The sequence below is a fragment of the Bos javanicus genome, chromosome 7 (genome assembly GCF_032452875.1).
Source record: "Bos javanicus breed banteng chromosome 7, ARS-OSU_banteng_1.0, whole genome shotgun sequence".
Taxonomy (NCBI): domain Eukaryota; kingdom Metazoa; phylum Chordata; class Mammalia; order Artiodactyla; family Bovidae; genus Bos; species Bos javanicus.
Window position 1 is genome coordinate 53,894,855 of NC_083874.1, and position 22,488 is coordinate 53,917,342.

At 37.5% G+C, this 22,488-nt stretch overlaps 1 protein-coding gene and 1 long non-coding RNA gene across 11 annotated transcripts in view; one reads left to right on the top strand and one right to left on the bottom strand.

The window, feature by feature from the left end:
* LOC133251417 (uncharacterized) overlaps positions 1 to 22,488 on the top strand; it is a 78,785-nt gene that overhangs the window by 48,227 nt on the left and 8,070 nt on the right. The gene's annotated exons all lie outside the window — the stretch shown is intronic.
* Positions 1 to 22,488, bottom strand: part of NR3C1 (nuclear receptor subfamily 3 group C member 1) — a 120,108-nt gene that overhangs the window by 15,741 nt on the left and 81,879 nt on the right. For 5 of the 10 annotated variants that reach the window (XM_061423844.1, XM_061423843.1, XM_061423842.1 and 2 more), the window contains exons 3-6: positions 19,858 to 20,024; positions 10,389 to 10,505; positions 4,246 to 4,524; positions 3,574 to 3,718 (exon numbers count right to left, since the gene is read on the bottom strand). In XM_061423844.1, the coding sequence (XP_061279828.1) occupies positions 3,574 to 3,718; positions 4,246 to 4,524; positions 10,389 to 10,505; positions 19,858 to 20,024 (708 nt within the window). Of the gene's footprint in view, positions 1 to 2,525; positions 3,257 to 3,573; positions 3,719 to 4,245; positions 4,525 to 10,388; positions 10,506 to 19,857; positions 20,025 to 22,488 lie in introns of those variants that run through there. The other 5 variants (XM_061423848.1, XM_061423847.1, XM_061423846.1 and 2 more) reach the window with 3 other exon arrangements.

Consider the following 22,488-nt stretch of genomic DNA (forward strand, 5'->3'; position numbering starts at 1 on the left):
AATTTATTCCTATAGAATCTATTATCAGTCATTCATTTAAATCAAGCTTTTATGGTAGTATTTGAATATGAGCAGTTAGACAACACAGTTTTAAATCTTACCCAGTTGAAAATCAAATAATTTTTTTCATAGCACTGCATTCTAAAGACAACTGTGTGTGATAATGTTTACAGTTAGGTAGAGGGTCAGAAATAAAACTTGACTCTAGGCTTTCTGATACCCAAAAATCTGCCTCTGACCAATGTTATGTGACTGAATATTCTTCCGACTAAAGGTACTACAAAATGAATTTTCAGTTAGGGTTCTCAACAGTTAACGATCACAACTACAATTTTCAAGTAGATCTCTCAAGTTTCCTAACTTTTTAAATGACACACAGAGCCTGAAACTGTGTCTCTTCATGGTTTAAAATAAGATCTGTTTTTTAATTTTTTGACAAAAAGTGACCTTGGACTTAAGAAAAAAATAAAAGGTTATTATCCCAATGGCATAAGGAGACAAGAATGGGAAATAGAATGCCCACTTAAAAACTATTGTTCTGTAAGCCATCCATAAAGTTGAACACTGAGAAAAAATTTCTGTAACTCCTACTTTATGTAAGAAATACCAGGTTATGCTATGATGGTTTAAATCTAAATTTGAGTACCCTCCCAAATAAATGCTGAGTCAGATTAATTTTATGAAAGAAGATATGTTGGTGTTTCATAACTCTATTCACACTTTTATTCCAATTAATGACTTCAACTTTCTTCTTAGACAGTGACTATAGACATTGTCAACATGGTTTTAACTTCTAAAGTAAACATGGTCAGATTCTGAAATGAGCAGCAAGTACTTAAGAGATTCAAAGGTGTTTAAGCTTACATATAAGCTACATATTTTTAATTAAATTTAATCAAAAAACTTAAATCTTCTTAAGCCATGGCACGGCAGATTGAGCAGTCCTTTTTTGGCAATGGATGGTCAAGGTGCCATCTGTCTTTGAAGTGGACACCTGAAAGTATGTGTGGAGAGCGGGCCTGGTCAAGCACATGCAGTGCCTATTAACTGAAAATTAACAGAATTAATAGAATGCAAAGAGTTTGATTGCAGTACATATTTCACATGCCTCTTGTCATATTTCTTCTAACCATGAAGCCTGGTCTTTTCTCCTTCACGTCTCACTCAGTTACACCTCCTCCAAGAAGCCACTAGTGACTCATCTGAAAAAGACCTCTGTCTAGTAAAAACTCCAAATTATTTTGATGGTTATCTGTGTCTCCCCAACTAGAGTGTAAACAGTAAAGTTAGGGAACCCTGTTTGTCTTGTTCTCTGCTAGTACGGTAGCAGGCACATACTAGGAGTGCGGTACTTGATGTTCCCCTGTAATCCGTTTTCCTCTGTTTGAAACCGCCCCTCTCTCCTCCCAGCGCTGGCTTCTTCATGCTCCTAAAACAAAGTCTATCTTATGGCTTTTAAGATGCTGCTTGACTTGGTCCCTGTCTACTTCTCTAAACTCGGAGAAAGTCCTTATTGGCTTTCTCTCAGTTCCTCACATATGCCAAGGTTGTTTGTCAGCCTTTGTAGTCATCTCTTCTGCCTGAAATGCCCTACCTCTCCTATAAGCTTGTTCTTTTGTACTATTCAGTGCTCAGATATTTAGAGAGGTCTTCTATAGTACCCCACACTATAATGTTATGGCTCTCTGAAATAAATTTGGTCATTTGTTTGGTTTTCCTCATCTGCATGTTAGCAGAGCCTTACGTATTACAGCTCAAGCTCTTAAAAACAGTGACACTTGGTAAATCCTCAAATATGATTAAATGAACACTGTGCTGGGAAACTTAGCCAGCAAGTTTAACTCAGCAGTTAAGCCTCTTTTAAAATATCTAGAGCTAGTATCATCCAGTCTCCTCTAAAACAGATACGACTTGACCTTTACTGTGTCATAAGGCAAGCCCTGCTGTTTAACACCTGGCTCAAATAGATGCTTTTTTATATCTTCTACCTGTTATTTTTGTGCTTGGTACACCCAACAGTGGAAACAGCAGGTTTGCTTGCTCTTCACAGGGTATCTTTTTAGGCTATCCTCATCATTCATTTTCTTCTTTACACATCCTCTGTTCATCCATTGATGTTAATTTCTAAACTTCTTGCCACTCTGGACATAGTTTTTTTTGCCAATCAGTGGCTATGTTTATTTTTTTTAAACTTTACAATGGCATCCAGTTCTGAACAGAAACTACTAATGATGGATTAACTCACATGGAGTATAGTGAGACTGTTATAACATGGTTGAAGATTTCATTAATTTTTTTTTTGGACCCCCATAGTCAACAGCCAGAGAAGGCAATGGCACCCCACTCCAGTACTCTTGCCTGGAAAATCCCATGGACGGAGGAGCCTGGTGGGCTGCAGTCCATGGGGTCGCTAAGAGTCGGATATGACTGAGCGACTTCACTTTCACTCTTCACTTTCATGCACTGGAGAAGGAAATGGCAACCCACTCCCTTGTTCTTGCCTGGAGAATCCCAGGGACGGGGAGCCTGGTGGGCTGCCATCTATGGGGTCGCACAGAGTCAGACATGACTGAAGCAACTTAGTAGCAGCAGGATAGTCAACAGCACCCAGAGCTCACAGTTTTAAAATCTTTTTCTCACATGAATACAGATCTCCTTCTGCCCAGATCAGTGGGTATGCATATGTGAGTGTGTGTGACTTCCCTGTTTGCTATCTAATAAAGGAGATAAGCTGTGAGTGCAAAAGTAGTAATAAAAGGTAGAACGTGATAAATGCTAGGGATATACAGGAGAGAGGTTTTTACCTGGTGGTATGACCATCATGAGCTAGGGGTATGTTTGAAGAACAGATCATCTGAGGGGAAAAAGAATATGTGAAGGAGAATAACGAGAGATAAAATGAGGCCAGATTCTGGCTTTCCAGAAACCATGCTGAGTACACACTGAGTGCTCAGTGAAGACACCTGTGTGTTAAGAAGAAAAACTTAGCATGATGGAGGATACACAGGCAGCAGAAAGCTGGTTAGAAAACAAGTGCAATGGGTACGGGGAATGGGTATCTGAAATATTTCACAGGCATAGACCTAGAGGACTAGAGAAAGCTGATTTATCAAATCTTAGTGTGGCTGGTTCTCCCATTTTCTTTACAACTCATACACATTGAGTGAGCCTTGCCATGCAAAGAGATGCTTCTTGTCTTTGGGTCCATATCTGTCATCCCTTCATCCTAGTTGTCCTCATCTGTTCATTGTCCCTGCTGAAAGTAAGATCAACATGAATTGTATTACGCTGTTTCCTTTCTGAAATACGATTACATAAATAAAACAATGCCACAGTAAGATTCCTTTTCCCTTGCTATAAACTTTACTGACCCCAAGAGATGCTATTTAAAAAATATCCTTCAGTAGGTCCTGGTCCGTAATAATGCCACATGCAATTTGCTCTGTAGTACATTCTGGCTTGCCTTAAGCATTGATAAATTCTGCATCAAGATACTTGGTAGGTTGCCCAGTTCCAAGATAATCTGGTAGGACTGATTCAGTCCTGAAGGAATATGAATAACAAATAACTTACTCATTAATAATCAGATCAGGAGCAAAACACAGCATATTTGCACATGATTGTCTGTATGATCTCCACCCCAAGGCAAATGCCATGAGGAACATCCATGAATATTGCAGTAGAGTCATTTGGTCATCCAGATGTAAGTTCCTGAATCCTGAATTAAGAGGAATAAAAGGTATGAGGAAGCACTCTAGTTGCCAAAGAGAAGATCCTCTCTCTGGGAACTGCCAGTTTTGGAAGATGCTAATAGAAGAAATGAAGTGTTAAGTGGACACAGTTCTCCTTTGTCATTTGACATGTAAGACCAAAGCTCTCAATAATTTTTTAATAGTATTCAATGTTAGAAAAAAGAGTAGCCAGTTTTTGTCACCTTTTGCTTATTTGAGTAAATATGGACTAAAGACTAAAATGCTATATTAAAAAGTAAAACAGAAAGCCAAGAATCCTGGCAGACATTACTCATTCAGTGGATTTAAGTTAAAAAAATGCTCCTGATATTTATACCTCTTTACCTCACGGACGGAGGAGCTAAGAGTCGGACACGACTGAGTGACTTCACTTCACCCCTTGACTAAGTAGGGATGACAGGAAACCATGGGACCAAGGTGATACAGAGCCAGAGTGTTTTATGTAAAACATTCTAAGGTTTACACCTTAGTGCTGTTATCTTTTGCATCTTACCTGGTATTGCCTTTGCCCATTTCACGGCTGCAATCACCTGCCGCCCACCTAACATGTTGAGTGCGGTCATGATCCGCCAAGTTGAATCTGGAATAGAGCTGTCATATCCTGCATATAACACCTCGGGTTCAATGACTTCCAGCAGTGACACCAGCGTAGGTGTGAGTTGTGGTAATGTTGCAGGAACTATTGTTTTGTTAGCGGGATTTTCAGAAGTTTCTTGCGAGACTCCTGTAGTGGCCTGCTGAATTCCTTTTATCTTTTTCTTTGTTTTTCGAGCTGTGGGTATATTAAAAAAAATACATAGAAATCAGCTGTAATGGGAAAGTTTGGAGAGCGTGGTTTATTCAAGAGGTATTTCAGTTGCTGAAACTAATTTGAAAAAGGAGAAATCTTTTATGTAGCAGTTATGATAAAGTAACACGAAAGAAGAGAAAAACAGTTTTTCCTGAAAGCAAAGAATCAAGAGGAACCCATTCATTTAATTTCCTCTACAAACAAGACAGTTACTTCTTCATTATAGTTAAATGTCTTACTATGTTAAAACAATATAAACATATCACTTACATATTCTTCCATTAAAGTAATTTCTGTCTCAATTTCACTCCAAAGTAAAAATTTCATTAGTTATACAAGGCAAATTACTATCAACTGAAAGAAAGAATTTAAGTTTGTAATACCAGTAACTGTGGTGGCTTAGGGTTAATCTAAATTGTGGGTGTAATGAAGAGAGTGATACTGTTTATCGTCTTGCACAAAGTCCCCTTCTTATCAAGATAGTAAGAAGATCTTGCACAGGAGATCATGCATGCAGAAAGATCCCCATTTCACCTTTATATTATGTATACTATACTATATGGGATTTAAAATCTTTGTGGCCATTCAGAGAAAATATATAAATTACCACTGGGTATAATTTCTTTTATAAGAGATTTTAACTGATGACTCTATAAGCCTAAAGTATCTATTTTCATATCATATATAAAGTAACTTTTATTTTTGACTTAGTTTGGAAAAGTATAATTGAATTAAAACATGGATTCCGTAGATTTTTTTAGCAGACATATTCATATTCTTGAATTTACTTGTTCCAGTGACAAATGAAAATATTATTCTTTTCTGGTTATATGTGGGGCCAAAGCAAGCAAATTATGGTATTCTTAAAGAGAAATTACTCAGAACTCCAAGGAAGGACAAGGAATGCAAGTTGTATGAAAGCAGAAGTGTATCTGTCTCAGTTATCAGGTATGCAGACCATTGTGTTAAGGAAAAGTAAATGATAGTCACATTTAAAAATAATTATTATATATTTTGTCCCTAAAATGACAAAGTACATAGTTTGCGGAGGACAGATGTAGGGACAAGAACTATGTATATCCATGTGCAGTGTTGGGGGTAAAAAAAAAAACAAACCCTGTCGTTTGGTTGGGTAGAATGGTCCCATTTCTTACTGTGCTCTGTGCTCAAACATTTAAGAATTTTTAGTTAACGTTTCAAAACAGAGAAATACAATCACGACAGACATGCTCTAATTTATTTTACCATGCTCTATTGAAGACACAGTATGGTGCAGTAGAGAGCATAAATATGAAACCAACATGTTGGGATATAATCCTGGCTCTGCCACTGAGTAGCTGGGTATCTGTGCCCTATTCTCTGGGCCTTTGTTTCCTCTTCTATAAAATGAGGATAATGTCAGTACCTACCTCATAGGATCTGTTGATAATTAAATCAGTTAGAATATATAAAATGCATAAAACAGTTCTTGGCACACGATCACCGTCTCAACTGGTAGTAAAATACAGTTGGAAAATATTCTGAATTCACGTAGTCCAAGTTTAAAGAGGAGTGACAAAGTTAAAAATGGAAGAGCTCCTAGACATTAAGGGAACTCTTTAAACAACCAAAGTTATCATATCTTACTGACACCCAGGCCTCAAAATCAGGAAGTATATATTTTGTTGACAAATGAGAACATGCATGTCCCAAATAAATACACTGAAACAGTACTTTAAAAACTACTATTAACCATAACTTTAAATTTGTCTAGAATATGTGTTCTTACACTCTACATTAGAGCAGAAGAAAGAATAATGACAAACTGGAGGACTTTAAAGTATTCTCACCTTATCATAAAACTTCTATAAGAGAACACAGGCAAAAGATTTTCTGACAATCATACCCATGTTTTCTTAGGTAAGTCTCACAAGGCAATAGAAATAAAAAGACAATCTAAAGACAGGAAGAAAATACTTGCAAATGATTCAACAGGGCTTAATTTTCAAAATATACAAACAGCTCATACAACTTGTCAACAAAAATCAAACAACCCCCCTTTTTTGGTGGCCTATAGGCATGTGAAAAGATGATTAACACTGCTTAGAGCTCCAGATGAAAGTTAAACTTGGTGTGTATTCGGGAAAGCATCTAAAGATGTTAAAGCAGCCGCACTGTATTAGTGATAGGACCAAATGCTGAGTTTGTTCTTTGAATGAACTACTTGGGGAATTAAAGGAAAGCAGTAAAACTGGGGCTGGAGGGCAAAACATATAAACCAGTCACTAAAACCTGGCATGCATTAATACATATTCATTTAAATGGTCAGAGAGAAGGAAGATGAAACTAAAATATGCACAGAGATGTAAGAAATGAGGACTAACTATCTGGTTTTGGTAATAAATTATCCTTGTGGCACTGAATGTCTACGTGAATTTGTAGTCAATCTCTGTAGCTTTGGTAACATCTATAAGAAGATGGGCATTTATCATTTTCTTTAAATCAATGTTTAACACATTGGCACCCTGTAGTAAAGTTTAAGAACGTAGGCATGCTGGGAAAAAAGTGGGCTAAGTGATTGATGTGTCATGAATGTTTCTAAATATGGTGAAGAAAAGACTAATCTTTTTTGCTATCAAAGTAATATGAAGAACTGAGAATGTTCTTGTGTGGATTGGGGAATTAAGACTGCAGTTACAGCCATAAATCTACTTTATGTTTTAAAACATGTACGCAGTGTGTACTGGACAGCCCCAACAGTTAGTCTCTTTTCTGTCAGAAGAACCACATGGATTTCATCCTTCCTCTAATAGCACCATATACAAGATTCAGTTCAGTTCACTCACTCAGTCAGGTCCGACTCTGCGACCCCACAGACTGCAGTACGCCAGGCTTCCCTGTCCATCACCAACTCCTGGAGCTTGCTCAAACTCATGTCCATCAAGTTGGTGATGCCATCCAACCATCTCATCCTCTGTCATCCTCTTCTGCTCCTGCCTTGAATCTTTCCCAGCATCAGTCCTTGCAATGAATATTCAGGACTGATCTCCTTTAGGATGGACTGGTTGGATCTCCTTACAGTCCAAGGGACTCTTTCAAGAGTCTTCTCCAACACCACAGTTAAAAAGCATCAATTCTTCAGCGCTCAGCTAGCTTTATGGTCCAACTCTCACATCCATACATGACCACTGGAAACACAATAGCCTTGACTAGATGGACCTTTGTTGGCAAAGTAATGTCTCTGCTTTTGAATATGCTGTCTAGGTTGGTCATAACTTTGCTTCCAAGGAGCAAGTGTCTTTTAATTTCCTGGCTGCAGTCACCATCTGCAGTGATTTTGGAGCCCCCCAAAATAAAGCCTCTCACTGTTTGCACATCTATTTCCCATTAAGTGATGGGACCAGATGCCATGATCTTAGTTTATGGAATATTGAGCTTTAAGCCAACTTTTTCACTTTCCTCTTTCAGTTTCATCAAGAGGCTCTTTAGTTCTTCTTTGCTTTCTGCCATAAGAGTGGTGTCATCTGCATATCTGAGGTTATTGTTATTTCTCCTGCCAATCTTGATTCTAGCCTGTGCTTCATTCAGCCGGCATTTCCCATGATGTACTCTGCATATAAGTTAAATAAGCAGGGTGACAATATACAGCCTTGACGTACTCCTTTCCCGATTTGGAACCAGTCTGTTGGTCCATGTCCAGTTCTAACTGTTGCTTCCTGACCTATATATTGATTTCTCAGGAGGCAGGTCAGGTGGTCTGGTATTCCCATCTTCTTTAAGAATTTTCCAGTTTGTTGTGATCCACACAAAAGCTTAGGCGTAAGTCAATAAAGCAGAAATAGATGTTTTTCTGGAACTCTCTTGTTTTTTCCATGATCCAGCGGATGTTGGCCATTTGATCTCTGGTTCCTCTGCCTTTTCTAAATCCAGCTTGAACATCTGGAAGTTCACGGATCACGTATTGCTGAAGCCTGGCTTGGAGATTTTGAGCGTTACTTTACTAGCGTGTGAGATGAGTGCAATTGTGCGGTAGTTTGAGCATTCTTTGGCATTGCCTTTCTTTGGGATTGGAATGAAAACTGACCTTTTTCAGTCCTGTGGCCATTGCTGTGTTTTCCAAATTTGCTGGCATACTGAGTGCAACACTTTCACAGCATCATCTTTTAGGATTTGAAACAGCTCAGCTGGAATTCTATCACCTCCACTAGCTTTGTTCATAGATTAGTCTTTCCAGAATTCAAGTCTGATCCTGTCTCTACCCCGATTTTCCATCTAACTCCTACTGAACGTCTCTAGATTTAAAATTCAGTGTTGCTTTTTTTTTTTGCCTTTTAGGACAGAATCAGGTGACCGACCTCTTGTTCCTGTTTATCTTATAGTGTGTTGTACCATTTTGTGTTGACTCTGCAACCTAACTAGAGAGTAAAGTGCTTGAGTACAGGCACTATTTTACTGATTTTGAATACAGACACTGTTTTATTCATTTTATGTCTAATGCCTGCTTTGGTGAAAACTTGCTGAATTGAAGTGCACCACTACCACCTTCAACTAAAACAAAATTCCAAACTTGCTACCCCAGGGAAAAGATTTCAAATAATATCAGTGTTAATTACACTTGTTATATAAGAATATGAAACTCATTCATAACTAGTTTCACATTTCTTCTTTGCTTGAAAAAACCCATTGAAGGCTTTCTTCACTTTTTCCCCACTGTAGGTTTGAAATGCAAGATTGATATATACATGTATATGCAAAGTAAAAGGTAAATAACAGAATAATTCTGACTTGTTTCTGTACTAACCCTAGCAAATAGTTGTGTTTGAAAAAAGAAATAAAGACCAAAGTCATGTTTCTTCAAGTATTACAAGTTTGATTATTACATAATTTTCTTTCTTCATGTACAGTTTGGCTATAATGAAGTCAGTCTATGTAATAAGAGTTGATAACCTTAAACAGAATATGAAATACTCATTTAATAGACCAGTTAGACCTAATATCTATAGGACATTTCACCCCAAAACAATGAATTTCACCTTTTTCTCAAACGCACATGGAAACTTCTCCAGGATAGATCACATCCTGGGCCATAAATCTAGCCTTGGTAAATTCAAAAAAATAGAAATCATTCCAAGCATCTTTTCTGACCACAATGCAGTAAGATTAGATCTCAATTACAGGAGAAAAACTATTAAAAATTCCAACATATGGAGGCTGAACAACAGGCTGCTGAATAACCAACAAATCACAGAAGAAATCAAAAAATGCATAGAAACGAATGAAAATGAAAACACAACAACCCAAAACCTGTGGGACACTGTAAAAGCAGTCCTAAGGGGAAAGTTCACAGCAATACAGGCATACCTCAAGAAACAAGAAAAAAGTCAAATAAATAACCTAACTCTACACACCTAAAGCAACTAGAAAAGGAAGAAATGAAGAACCCCAGGGTTAGTAGAAGGAAAGAAATCTTAAAAAATTAGGGCAGAAATAAATGCAAAAGAAACAAAAGAGACCATAGCAAAAATCAACAAAGCCAAAAGCTGGTTCTTTGAAAGGATAAATAAAATTGACAAACCATTAGCCAGACTCATCAAGAAACAAAGGGAGAAAAATCAATAAAATTAGAAATGAAAATGGAGAGATCACAACAGACAACACAGAAATACAAAGGATCATAAGAGACTACCATCAACAATTATATGCCAATAAAATGGACAACGTGGAAAAAATGGACAAATTCTTAGAAAAGTACAACTTTCTAAAAATCCTACTTTTAATTATTGCATCTGCTTACTGATTTTTTTCAAAAGTAAAGTGATAAATTTTTATATAGTGCAAAGACAATTCATTTTCGATATTTACATTACCTTCCAGGTTCATTCCAGCTTGAAGGCATTTTCTATAGCGGCATGCTGGGCAGTTTTTTCTTCGAATTTTATCAATGATACAATCATTTCTTCCAGCACAAAGATAATTGTGCTGTCCTACATGGAAAATAAAGGCACTGTTAAAATTTCCCAGGCCTTAAAGGATATTTTTATGGGGAGGCTCTTTTTTGTTGTTTTCGGGGAACATAGCCAAGGACCAAAGGCACTGATGAAGGCAGGCATACTGTACATCCAATACAAAGTGAGAGATCAATTTAAAAAGTAAAGTCTTTCACATTGTTTAACAAGTAAAGTCTTTCATATTGTTTAACAAGCATAGTTCATTAAAAAAAAATTACTGCAGTATACATACAGAAAAGTACACAAATCATAAATTTATCACCTAATAAACTTATTAAGAAGCAGAAAGTACCACACAAACCCTCTTTTTGCCCCTTTCCAGTCACTACCTCTTCCTTGATAAACTGTTCTTTAAATTGTGCTTTAAACAGTTTCTTAACCATTATAGAAGACCTCTGTAATCACTGTTTTATTATAACTTCTAATCTAATGCTTAGCAGGATTAAAGAAAGAGGAAACTGGTTTAAAAATATGGTGAGAGTACCAAAGGGAAAATTACTTTAATTCATCATTGCACCACCACATGCAAATAAAGTATGTTTACCTTCCAAATTTTAAATGAAGTTATTAGTAAAGGCTTAATCTTAAATTGTGTTAAGGTGGCCAGCAATTAGGTAAATCACAGACTTGGCAAACTAAACTACTCTATCTGTAACTTAGGGAGATTTTTAAATTATTTCACATGTTTTTAGACACCAGCTACTGATGATTGTTACTGTCTAAAATCTTCTGGGACCCAGTATTAAATGTATTAAGAGGTAGAAATGCAGTTTTTACCTGTCAAAAAATTTCAAGGGAAATTTAAAAGGGAAAGACAAAAAGTCTTCCTACTTTCCCTCTACCCTCAGTGTACCCTCTTTTGTTGAAGAAAGCTATCTGAGGATTTGCTAGCCTGGCATTAAAACTGAAAGGATCCTTCTACACAAGACCAGCATATCTAAATAGATACACTGGATAGTTAAGAGTCCATGTCCTTACACTAGAGGGGGTGGTATTCAGAAGACTGCAGGACATTTGTCTTCTCAAAAATAAATCATATTCAAAGAAAAGAGAAACATAATAATCAATTCGTAAGGTTGAATATACCTAGTTCTGATATTAGGAAAAGATCCTTTATGTACAGAATAATCTACTTGATTTGGATAAAACAAACTATATTCACTTCTTCCTAACATGTTAAATCACAGGGCTTGTTAAGCATTAGTTTGGGGTAGATGGTTACCTACATCAGTTTCAGTTCTTTGTGAGGAACAGGCCACAGAATTTGACTACTGGTCTACAATTCAGCTTTGTTCCAGAGTTGTTCTCCAGTGCCAAGTGTCTGTACCAGTCATTTCTATTCCTTTCTGTATTGTGTAAGTTTCCTAGCTTCTTTTCTTGGACATGAAATAGAAGCTCTAACCCAATAATTCTATTATACAGAATTAAATAAGGAACAACAGATAAAATCATAGTTGAAGCAGTTATAATAATGAAAACGTTTTAACCCATAAGACTATCCCTGAATTATTGTTCTTCAGTAAACTAGAAGGGACAATTAAAAAAATTATTGGTAAACACAGAGAAAGTTTCAGTGCTTTATATCTAACCAAAAACTCAGAATGTGCATGTTAAGCTAATATTTATTTTTTTTGGCTGTGCTGGGTCTTCCTTGCTGTGTGGGCTTTTCTCTGGTTGTGGCAAGCAGGGGCTGCTCTCTAGTTGCAGTGCTTGGGCTTCAGCAGTTGTGGCGCATGGGCTAAGTTGTTCTGTAGCATATGGGATCTTCCCAGATCAGGGATTGAGTCTGCATCTCCTGCATTAACAGGTGGATTCTTTACCACTGACCCACCAAGGAAGCCCTAATAATGTTTTCTTTATCCCAGGTATATCTTCACCACAATTAAGAATCTGAGCTACAGAATCAGGGGGCAATGTACCTTCGTAAGTTCAAATGCTCTATCTGGTTATTAGTATGAAGTTGGACAAGTCTGTGGGTATCTTATCTATAAAAAGAGTTTCAACTAGTGGTCACTATTTACAAGGCATGGATATGTACTCCCTGTCAATACATATGATAAGACAAGACATTTCAGTTTGGAGTTTCTGTGTCTTCTACCACTTGGTAAATTTGTTTTCTAACGAGAGAGAGGGCAGATGTCAGGAGAAAAGCCTTCAGGCCAGCTGGGATTTCTCAGTATCATTTTGTTTGTATTATCCTTATTTTTATAGTAAAAATCAGTTTTTGCACCCATTTATGATAAAAACTCTTCAGAAAGCAGGCATGGAAGGAACATACCTCAACATAATAAAAGCCATATATGATAAACCCACAGCAAACATTATCCTCAATGGTGAAAAACTGAAAGAATTTCCCCTCAATTCAGGAATAAGACAAGGGTTCCCTCTCTCACCACTGCTATTCAACATAGTTTTGGAAGTTTTAGCCATAGCAGTCAGAGCAGAAAAAGAAAGAAAAGGAATCCAGATTGGAAAAGAAGTAAAGCTCTCACTGTTTGCATATGACATGATCCTCCACATAGAAAACCCTCAAGGCACCACCAGAAAATTATTAGAGCTAATCAATAAATATAGTAAACTTGAAGGATATAAAATTATTACACAGAACTCCCTTGCATTCCATACACTAACAATGAGAAAACAGAATGAGAAATTAAGGAAACAATCCCATTCACCAAGAATAAAATATTAAGAATAAATCTACCTAAAGAAACAAAGGACCTATGTATAGAAAACTATAAAACACTGATGAAAGAAATCAAAGATGACACAAATAGATGGAGAAATATACCATGTTCATGGATCAGAAGAATCAATATAGTGAAAATGAATATACTACCCAAAGCAATCTACAGACTGAATGCAATCCCTACCAAACTACCAATGATATTTTTCACAGAACTAGAACAAATAATTTCACAATTTGTATGGAAATATAAAAAAACCTCAAATAGCCAAAGCAATCTTGAGAAAGAAGAATGGAACTGGAGGAATCAACCTGCCTGACTTCAGACTATACTACAAAGTTACCGGCATCAAGACAGTATGGTACTGGCACAAAGACAGAAATATAGATCAATGGAACAAAATAGAAAGCCCAGAAATAAATCCACACACCTATGGACATCTTGACAAACGAGGCAAAAATATACAATGGAGAAAAGACAATCTCTTTTAACAACTGGTGCTGGGAAAGCTGGTCAACTACTGCTAGCAGGATGAAACTAGAACACTTTCTAACACCATACACACAAAAAAAACTCAAAATGGATTAAAGATTTAAATATAAGACCAGGAACTATAAAAACTCCTAAAGGAAAACATAGGCAAAACACTCTTTGACATAAATCACAGCAAGATCCTCTATGACCCACCTCCCAGAGTAAAAATTAAAAAATGGGACCTAAAGAAGCTAAAAGCTCTTGTACAATGAAAGAAGCTATAAGCAAGGTGAAAAGACAGCCTTCAGAATGGGAGAAAATAATGGCATAACGAAGCAACTGACAAAGAATTAATCTCAAAAATATACAAGCAGCTCATGCAGCTCAATACCAGAAAAATAAATGACCCAATCAAAAAATGGGCCAAAGAACTAAACAGACATTTCTCCAAAGAAGACATACAGCTGTAACAAACACATGAAAAGATGCTCAACATCAGTCATTATCAGAGAAATGCAAATCAAAACCACAATGAGGTTTACCATCTCACGTTGGTCAGAATGACTGCTATCAAAAAGTATACAAACAATAAATGCTGGAGAGGTTGTGAAGAAAAGGGAACTCTCTTACACTGTTAGTGGGAATGCAAACTAGTACAGCTACAATGGAGAACAGTGTGGAGATTCCTTAAAAAATTGGAACTAGAACTGCCATATGACCCAGCAATCCCACTGCTGGGCATACACACTGAGGAAACCAGAACTGAAAGAGGCACATGTACCCCACTGTTGACTGTAGCACTGTTTACAATAGCTAGGACATGGAAGCAACCTATATATCCATCAGCAGATGAATGGATAGGAAAGTTTTGGTACATATACACAATGGAATATTACTCAGCTATTAAAAAGATGCATTTGAATCAGTTCTAATGAGGTGGATGAAACTGGAGCCTATTACACAGAGTGAAGTAAGTCAAGAAAGAAAAACACCAATACAGTATATTAATGCATACATATGGAATTTAGAAAGATGGTAATGATGACCCTATATGCAAGACAGCAAGAGACACAGATGTAAAGAACAGACTTCTGGACTCTGTGGGAGAAGGCTAGGGTGGGATGATTTGAGAGAACAGCATTGAAACATGTATAATTACCATATGTGAAATAGATGACCAGTCCAAGTTTGATGCACGAAACTGGACACTCAAAGCTGGTGCACTGGGATGACCCAGAGGGATGGGATGGGGCACACATGTACACCTGTGGCTGATTCATGTCAATGTATGACAAAAACCACCATGATATTGTAAAGCAATTAGCCTCCAACTAAAATAAATAAATTAAAAAAAAAAACCAGAATCAAATGCCAAAAACTGATTATTTCTGGTAGAAGTTGTAGCCTGCCTCCAAGCTGACCCTCAGTGGTCTCTGTCTCTTGGTAATCACACTCTGATTACCCTTCCCACACTATACCAGGACTGGCGTGTGACCAACAAAATAGGGCCAAAGTGATTATGTCACATCTGAGATTGAGTAATAAAGAAAATACATTCTCATATTCATCACAGTCTCTCCCTGTGGATCATTTGTTCTGGGGCATGCCAGTTGCTATGTTGAGAGCAGCATTAGAAGAGACCCACATAATGAGGAACTGAAGCTTCCTGCCAAAAGCAGTGCTGATGAGCTGGAAGATTTTGTAGCCCCAGTCAAACCTTCAGATGACTGCAGCTTCCACCAACAGTCTGAATATAACTTCATGAGAGTCCTAGGACTACCCAGCTAATAAGCTGCTCCCAAATTCCTGACTCTTAAGAAAACTGTGTGACATAATTAACATCTGTTGTTTCTAGCCACTAATTTGGGGGGTCATTTGTTACACATCAACAGATAACTAACACAGTAGGGATAGTAAAACTAATAGTTATTTTAAATAAATTAAGTTATAAAAAAGAGTGATCCAAGAAAAATACTAGGTAGTAAACAGAAGAATGATACATGGACATGATCAAGATAATTAACAGAGTACAGGAAATGAGCCACACAGCAAACGGTATCATCTAGGGTTTTCTGTTATTTGTACATACTCTGCTGGAAGTACCCAAGTTTCAAATGTGAGCTGTGACTGTCAGCTTGAGTTAGACAGCTTGAAAGCTTCAGCTTCTTTGCTGCTCTCAAAACAGTGTAGTATAGTGCAAAGTACACTTGGCAAGGTTGCTAGGAAGCCCTTGGTCTGAATTGCAGCTCTGCTGCCTAGCTGTGTGATCTCAGTAATGTTTATTAACCTTTCTGAGCTCCCGGTTTCTCCATCTGTAAAGCTGGAAAATTAGCATCTACCTCACTGTGCTTCTGCAAGGGTTAAAGGCAGTTGTGAAGAACATTCTTAAAATAGTGCCTAACACATTGTAACACACTTATATGCAGAGTACATCAAGAGAAACGCTGGGCTGGAGGAAGCAAAGCTGGAATCAAGATTGCCGGGAGAAATATCAATAACCTCAGATATGCAGATGACACCACCCTTACGGCAGAAAGTCAAGAAGAACTAAAGAGCCTCTTGATGAAAGTCAAAGAGGAGAGTGAAAAAGTTGGCTTAAAGCTCAGCATTCAGAAAACTAAGATCATGGCATCCAGTCCCATCATTTCATGGCAAATAGATGGGGAAACAGTGGCTGACTTTTTTTTTTTTCCTGGGCTCCAAAATTACTGCAGATGGTGATTGCAGCCATGAAATTACAGGACGCTTACTCCTTAGAAGGAAAGTTATGACCAACCTAGACAGCATATTAAAAATACTGCCATCTAGTCAAGGCTATGGTTTTCCCAGTGGTCATGTATGGATGTGAGAGTTGGACTGTGAAGAAAGCTGAGTGCCAAAGAATTGATGCTTTTGAACTGTGGTGTTGGAGAAGACTCTTGAGAGTCCCTTGGACTTCAAGGAGATCCAACCAGTCCATTCCAAAGGAGATCAGTCCTGGGTGGTCTTTGGAAGGACTGATGTTGAAGCTGAAACTCCAATACTTTGGCCACCTGATGTGAAGAGCTGACTCATCTGAAAAGACCCTGATGCTGGGAAAGATTGAGGGCAGGAGGAGAAGGGGATGACACAGGATGAGATGGTTGGATGGCATCACTGACTCGATGGACATGGGTTTGGGTAAACTCTGGGAGTTGGTGATGGACAGGGATGCCTGGCGTGCTGCGGTTCATGGGGTCACAAAGAGTCAGACACAACTGAGCAACTGAACTGAACACATTGTAAGCACTCAATAAACACTATAAATAATTCCTTTGTTATTGCTTTCATCTCAGTATCTAACTAGATTATAAACTGCCAGGAGTTGAGATTTTTATCCTTTCAAGTCAGTGTAGCACTTAGGTTAAGAGCCTGTTTGCAGATAGCTATGCTTGAATCCTAAGTCTGTTGCTTAAGCTGTGAGTGTCAGTTCCCTAGTGTATCAAATATGGATCATAAGAGCATTTAAGAGCTCATAGAGCTGCTAATTTAGTAGTATGACATATATAAAACATAGTACTTGGGTGTGCTAGTCACTCAGTTGTGTCTCTTTGCTACCCCATGGACTGTCACCCGCCAGGCTCCTCTGTCTATGGGATTTCCCAGACAAGAACACTGGAGTGGGTTGCCATTCCCTTCTCCAGGGGATCTTCCTGACCCAGGGAAGTATGACATACGTAAAACATAGTACTTGGTAAATTATTAATAAAAGTAGCATGTGTCTGTCTCCATTATGACCCACCACAAAGATTATATGCAATTTGTGCTAAGGGAACATAAGAAGAAGGGACTCAGTGAAAAAAGACCACTGAACTAATATACATCTGAAGAAAAGAAGCTATCCAAATTCTTTTCTGTACACAGAAAGTAACTTACAGAATAATGAATAAAATTCAAAATCTCAATCCTTGATCTGGCTTGTATGGATAAGTAAAACTTGTACAAATTTTCTAAAAATATTTAACTTTTGGATCTTTATGATACTATGTCTGGTGGATAACCTATAATTTCTGGCAAGTATTAAAAATGGAATGAATGTAGTGTAATGACAATCACACAAGCTTCATCTTTGTAACTGTTCAAGAAAGTGCTCTAAAATCTGTATATGGGCTTAAAACAGATTCCCATCATATCTAGAAAGGGAAAAGTAGATCTGCTGTGAGTTAGGTTAGCAAGTGATTACAGAATTTTAGAGCTGGAAGGGACTCTGGAGAATATTTAAATCCAAATAAAGGATTTACTTAGGGCTTCCCTGGTGGCTCAGATGGGAAAAAATCTACCTGCAATTCAGGAGACCCACGTTCAACCCCTGGGTTGGGAAGATCTGCTACAAATTAGGTTAGCAAGTGATTACAGAATTTTAGAGCTGGAAGGGACCACGCAGAAAATTTAAATCCAAATAAAGGATTTACTTAACACAGTTTACATTTTAACCTTTTCTTGTTTATCATGTAATCTAGCTATCTCATATTTAACTGAAATACGTATATATATTTTGCAAGAGCATAGCTAATATTCACATACTCATAGCTAAAAGCACATGTAGGAATTTAATTCTAAAGCAGAGAATTTAATCCTAAAGCCTAAGGGACATATGGCCTGCAGTGATGTCTTATTTGTAATATATTTAGCTTTTCATACTTGTAATATATTTAGCTTTTCTTTTCTTTTTAAATTGCATTTGGACGCTTTTAGGTAAGGCATGCTTGCACCCTCTAATATCAGTGACTGCCCTTCTTCACTCATTTGGTATTGTATTTGGCCAGAATGACACATACTCAATCCCTGTAGGCACTGGAACTGGAATTTGTAGCCCCATTTTAAAGAAATAATTTCAGTTAAAATGAGGGAGAGTGAAAAAAAAATTTTTTTTAATACTTGTATTTCTTTTAGGGCTCCATTGTCTCATTCTGAATTTCACTTTCAGAATTAAATCTGTCAATATTACTTATTATATACAGGAATGCTGTAACACTGTTATCACATTTACACAATGGACAGAACTAATCAGTGAAGAAAGTGCTGAATAAAGTAAAGTGAGGACAAGAAGACGCTGTAATATCTACTTTGTCAGTAGCACTGCATTAATTAGGGATGAGCTTACTTAATCAGTTGTTATTATTATCACCCAACTCAGTTGTTGGGTGATAACCAAGCTGGTTAAAGCCTGAATTCCTGTGCTCTCTATGGAATAACGTAAGTAATTTTATAGTTTGCTAATGTATTAAAAGCAATCCAAACAAAAGAAAATGACTCATCTAACCCTTAAGCATATGCAAACACAACTGAAGCCAAATAATAGTACTTCATGTACTGTGAATAAATATATTAATTTTTAAAAAATATAATTATCTAATCAGAGCTTTAGGTAATCCGTTCAGGCCACACTGCCTTCTAACTGCTTTACAAATAACTACTTTACACAACAGTTTTTCCCAAAAGGATTCACTGGTAATATTTAGTGTGACTTCAGTAATTTGCTTATGGAATGAATTTAAGGAGGTGACGGGCAGACTGAGTCTGTAACAAGGGTAAACATTATATGAATATAATATTTGTCAAGTGAAATCACTTTCTTTTAAACACTTTTCCTGACCTCCCCAGGCAGTTTGTCACTTGATCCTCTGTATTATAATCTCTGTACCTTGTAACTATGAACTCATCTTTCACTTCCAAGTAGACTGTGACCTCCCAGAGGACAGTGGGAGGTCCTTACATCACATTTATATCACATAGCACAGCCCCGGCTTATTAGAAAACAAAACACTTTTTCCCCTCATTATCACTCATTTTTGCCAGACTACAATAGTTGGTGGCTCTAAAACTAGCTAACTGATGGGAATTAAAGTCGGTAATACTAATACAATGAGCACTAGTTACTGCCGAAACCTAAAACCATCATTTCACATGCATAGCACTTTCTTATGGTTATTTTCCATTCTCTGACCATACTCCCTCCCTTCAATTTTTACTTGTCTGTTTTATCTTAGTTTGCTTTTAAAAGTATCTTTTTCCCACCAGAAGAGTTAGGAGCCACCCTCCTCTCCCTGATTTTAATGACTTCTAGTGTTAACAGGCTTTGCATACAGAATCCAGTCTGAGAAAAAGGAACCAAATAGAGGAAAAATAAAACTCTTCAAAACACACACTACCTTCCACTGCTCTTTTGAAGAATACTTTACAGCTTCCACAAGTCAAGACCCCATAATGACATCCTGAAGCTTCATCAGAGCAGACTAGGCAGAGTTTGGGAGGTGGTCCCGTAGCTGCTGAGGAACTGGATGGAGGAGAACTTACGTCTGGTCTCATTCCAGGGCTAGAGAAGGAAGAAAGTAGTGTTAGGATTTAATTATCATGACTGTCAGAGAATTATCAAAATACAGTTCTCTTACCTTTTCACTCCACAGTAAACATGTTCACACCGAACGTATGTATTTCAAATACTGGCAAGCATTAAAAAAATCCTACCTAGACATAGTCAAATAATGTTTTATTCTTCTATACAAAATTAAGAGTCAGGTCATTTACTTTTAAGTATCCCTTAGAAGTTCCGTGGAGGTCTAGTGGTTAGGATTTGGCACTTTCATGTCCACAGTCCCAGGTTCAATCCCTGGTCAAAACTGAAATCCCACAAGTCACGCACCATGGCCAAAAAAAAAAAAACCCAAAAAACAAAACAAAAAAAACATCCTTTAAGAAGAATGGTGAAATTGTGCTTTGCTTAGATATAATTTTTAGTTGCTTAGCATCTGTTTACAATCATCTTTAAAGGAATAATTGTGTAATTACCACCATGATCAAGAGATACAGTATTACCCATCTTCCCCCCAAAGATTCCACCTATATAAGAAATTTCTCTCTGCAATATTCTTAATCAGCCTATTCTCTAAAAGAGATAATATTTAGGAATAAACTTTGATTGGGTGTTAGTTGTCTCTTTATTAATGCAACTAATAACATGATGAAATATCAATTATAAATATGCTTAAACTAATTCACAGAACAAACTAACTTAAGAAATTGGGTTGTCAACATGGTTAGAAATTATATTTATTAGGTAACATCTTTTTCTTCTGTTTTAGGAATAAAAGTTAAGATAATTGTAAATAATTGTAATAAATTGTAATAAAATAATTGTAAAGTAATAATTTGTTACTTTAAGCAGTTAAGCTGATAAACTCCAAGTTCAGTCACTCAGTTGTGTCCGATTCTTTGCGAACCCATGAATCACAGAACGTCAGGCCTGCTGGTCCAACGCCAACTCCTGGAGTTCACTCAAACTCATGTCCATCGAGTCAGTGATGCCATCCAGCCATCTCATCCACTGTCGTCCCCTTCTCCTCCTGCCCCCAATCCCTCCCAGCATCAGAGTCTTTTCCAATGAGTCAACTCTTCGCGTGAGGTGGCCAAAGTATTGGAGTTTCAGCTTTAGCATCATTCCTTCCAAAGAAATCCCAGGGTTGATCTCCTTCAGAATGGACTGGTTGGATCTCCTTGCAGTCCAAGGGACTCTCAAGAGTCTTCTCCAACACCACAGTTCAAAAGCATCAATTCTTCGGTGCTCAGCTTTCCTCACAGTCCAACTCTCACATCCATACATGACCACCGGAAAAAACATAGCCTTGACTAGACAGACCTTTGTTGGCAAAGTAATGTCTCTGCTTTTTAATATGCTGTCTAGGTTGGTCATGATTTTACTTCCAAGGAGTAAGCGTCTTTTAAATTCATGGCTGCAGTCACCATCGGCAGTGATTTTGGAGCCCCCAAAAATAGTCTGCCACTGTATCCACTGTTTCCCCATCTATTTCCCATGAAGTGATGGGACCGGATGCCATGATGTTAGTTTTCTGAATGTTGAGCCTTAAGCCAACTTTTTCATTCTCCACTTTCACTTTCATCAAGAGGCTTTTTAGTTCCTCTTCACTTTCTGCCATAAAGGTGGTGTCATCTGCATATCTGAGGTTATTGATATGTCTCCCAGCAATCTTGATCCCAGCTTGTGCTTCTTCCAGCCCAGCATTTCTCATGATGTACTCTGCATATAAGTGAAATAAGCAGGGTGACAATATACAGTTTTGACGTACTCCTTTTCCTATTTGGAACCCGTCTATTGTTCCATGTCCAGTTCTAAGTGTTGCTTCCTGACCTTCATGTAGGTTTCTCAAGAGGCAGGTCAGGTGGTCTGGTATTCCCATCTCTTGAAGAATTTTCCACAGTTTATTGTGATGCACTCAGTCAAAGGCTTTGGCATAGTCAATAAAGCAGAAATAGATCTTTTTCTGGAACTCTCTTGCTTTTTCCATGATCCAGCAGATTTGATCTCTGGTTCCTCTGCCTTTTCTAAAACCAGATTGAACATCAGGAAGTTCACAGTTCACATATTGCTGAAGCCTGGCTTGGAGAATTTTGAGCATTACTAGTGTGTGAGATGAGTGCAATTGCACGGTAGTTTGAGCATTCTTTGACATTGCCTTTCTTTGGGATTGGAATGAAAACTGACCTTTTCCAGTCCTGTGGCCACTGCTGAGTTTTCCAATTTGCTGGCATATTGAGTGCAACACTTTCACAGCATCATCTTTGAGGATTTGAAAGAGCTCAACTGGAATTCCATCACCTCCACTAGCTTTGTTCGTAGTAATGCTTTCTAAGGCCCACTTGACTTCACATTCCAGGATGTCTGGCTCTAGGTGAGTGTGAGTGATCACACCATTGTGATTATCTTGGTCGTGATTATCTTTTTTGTACAGTTCTTCTGTTTTCTTGCCACCTTTTCTTAATAT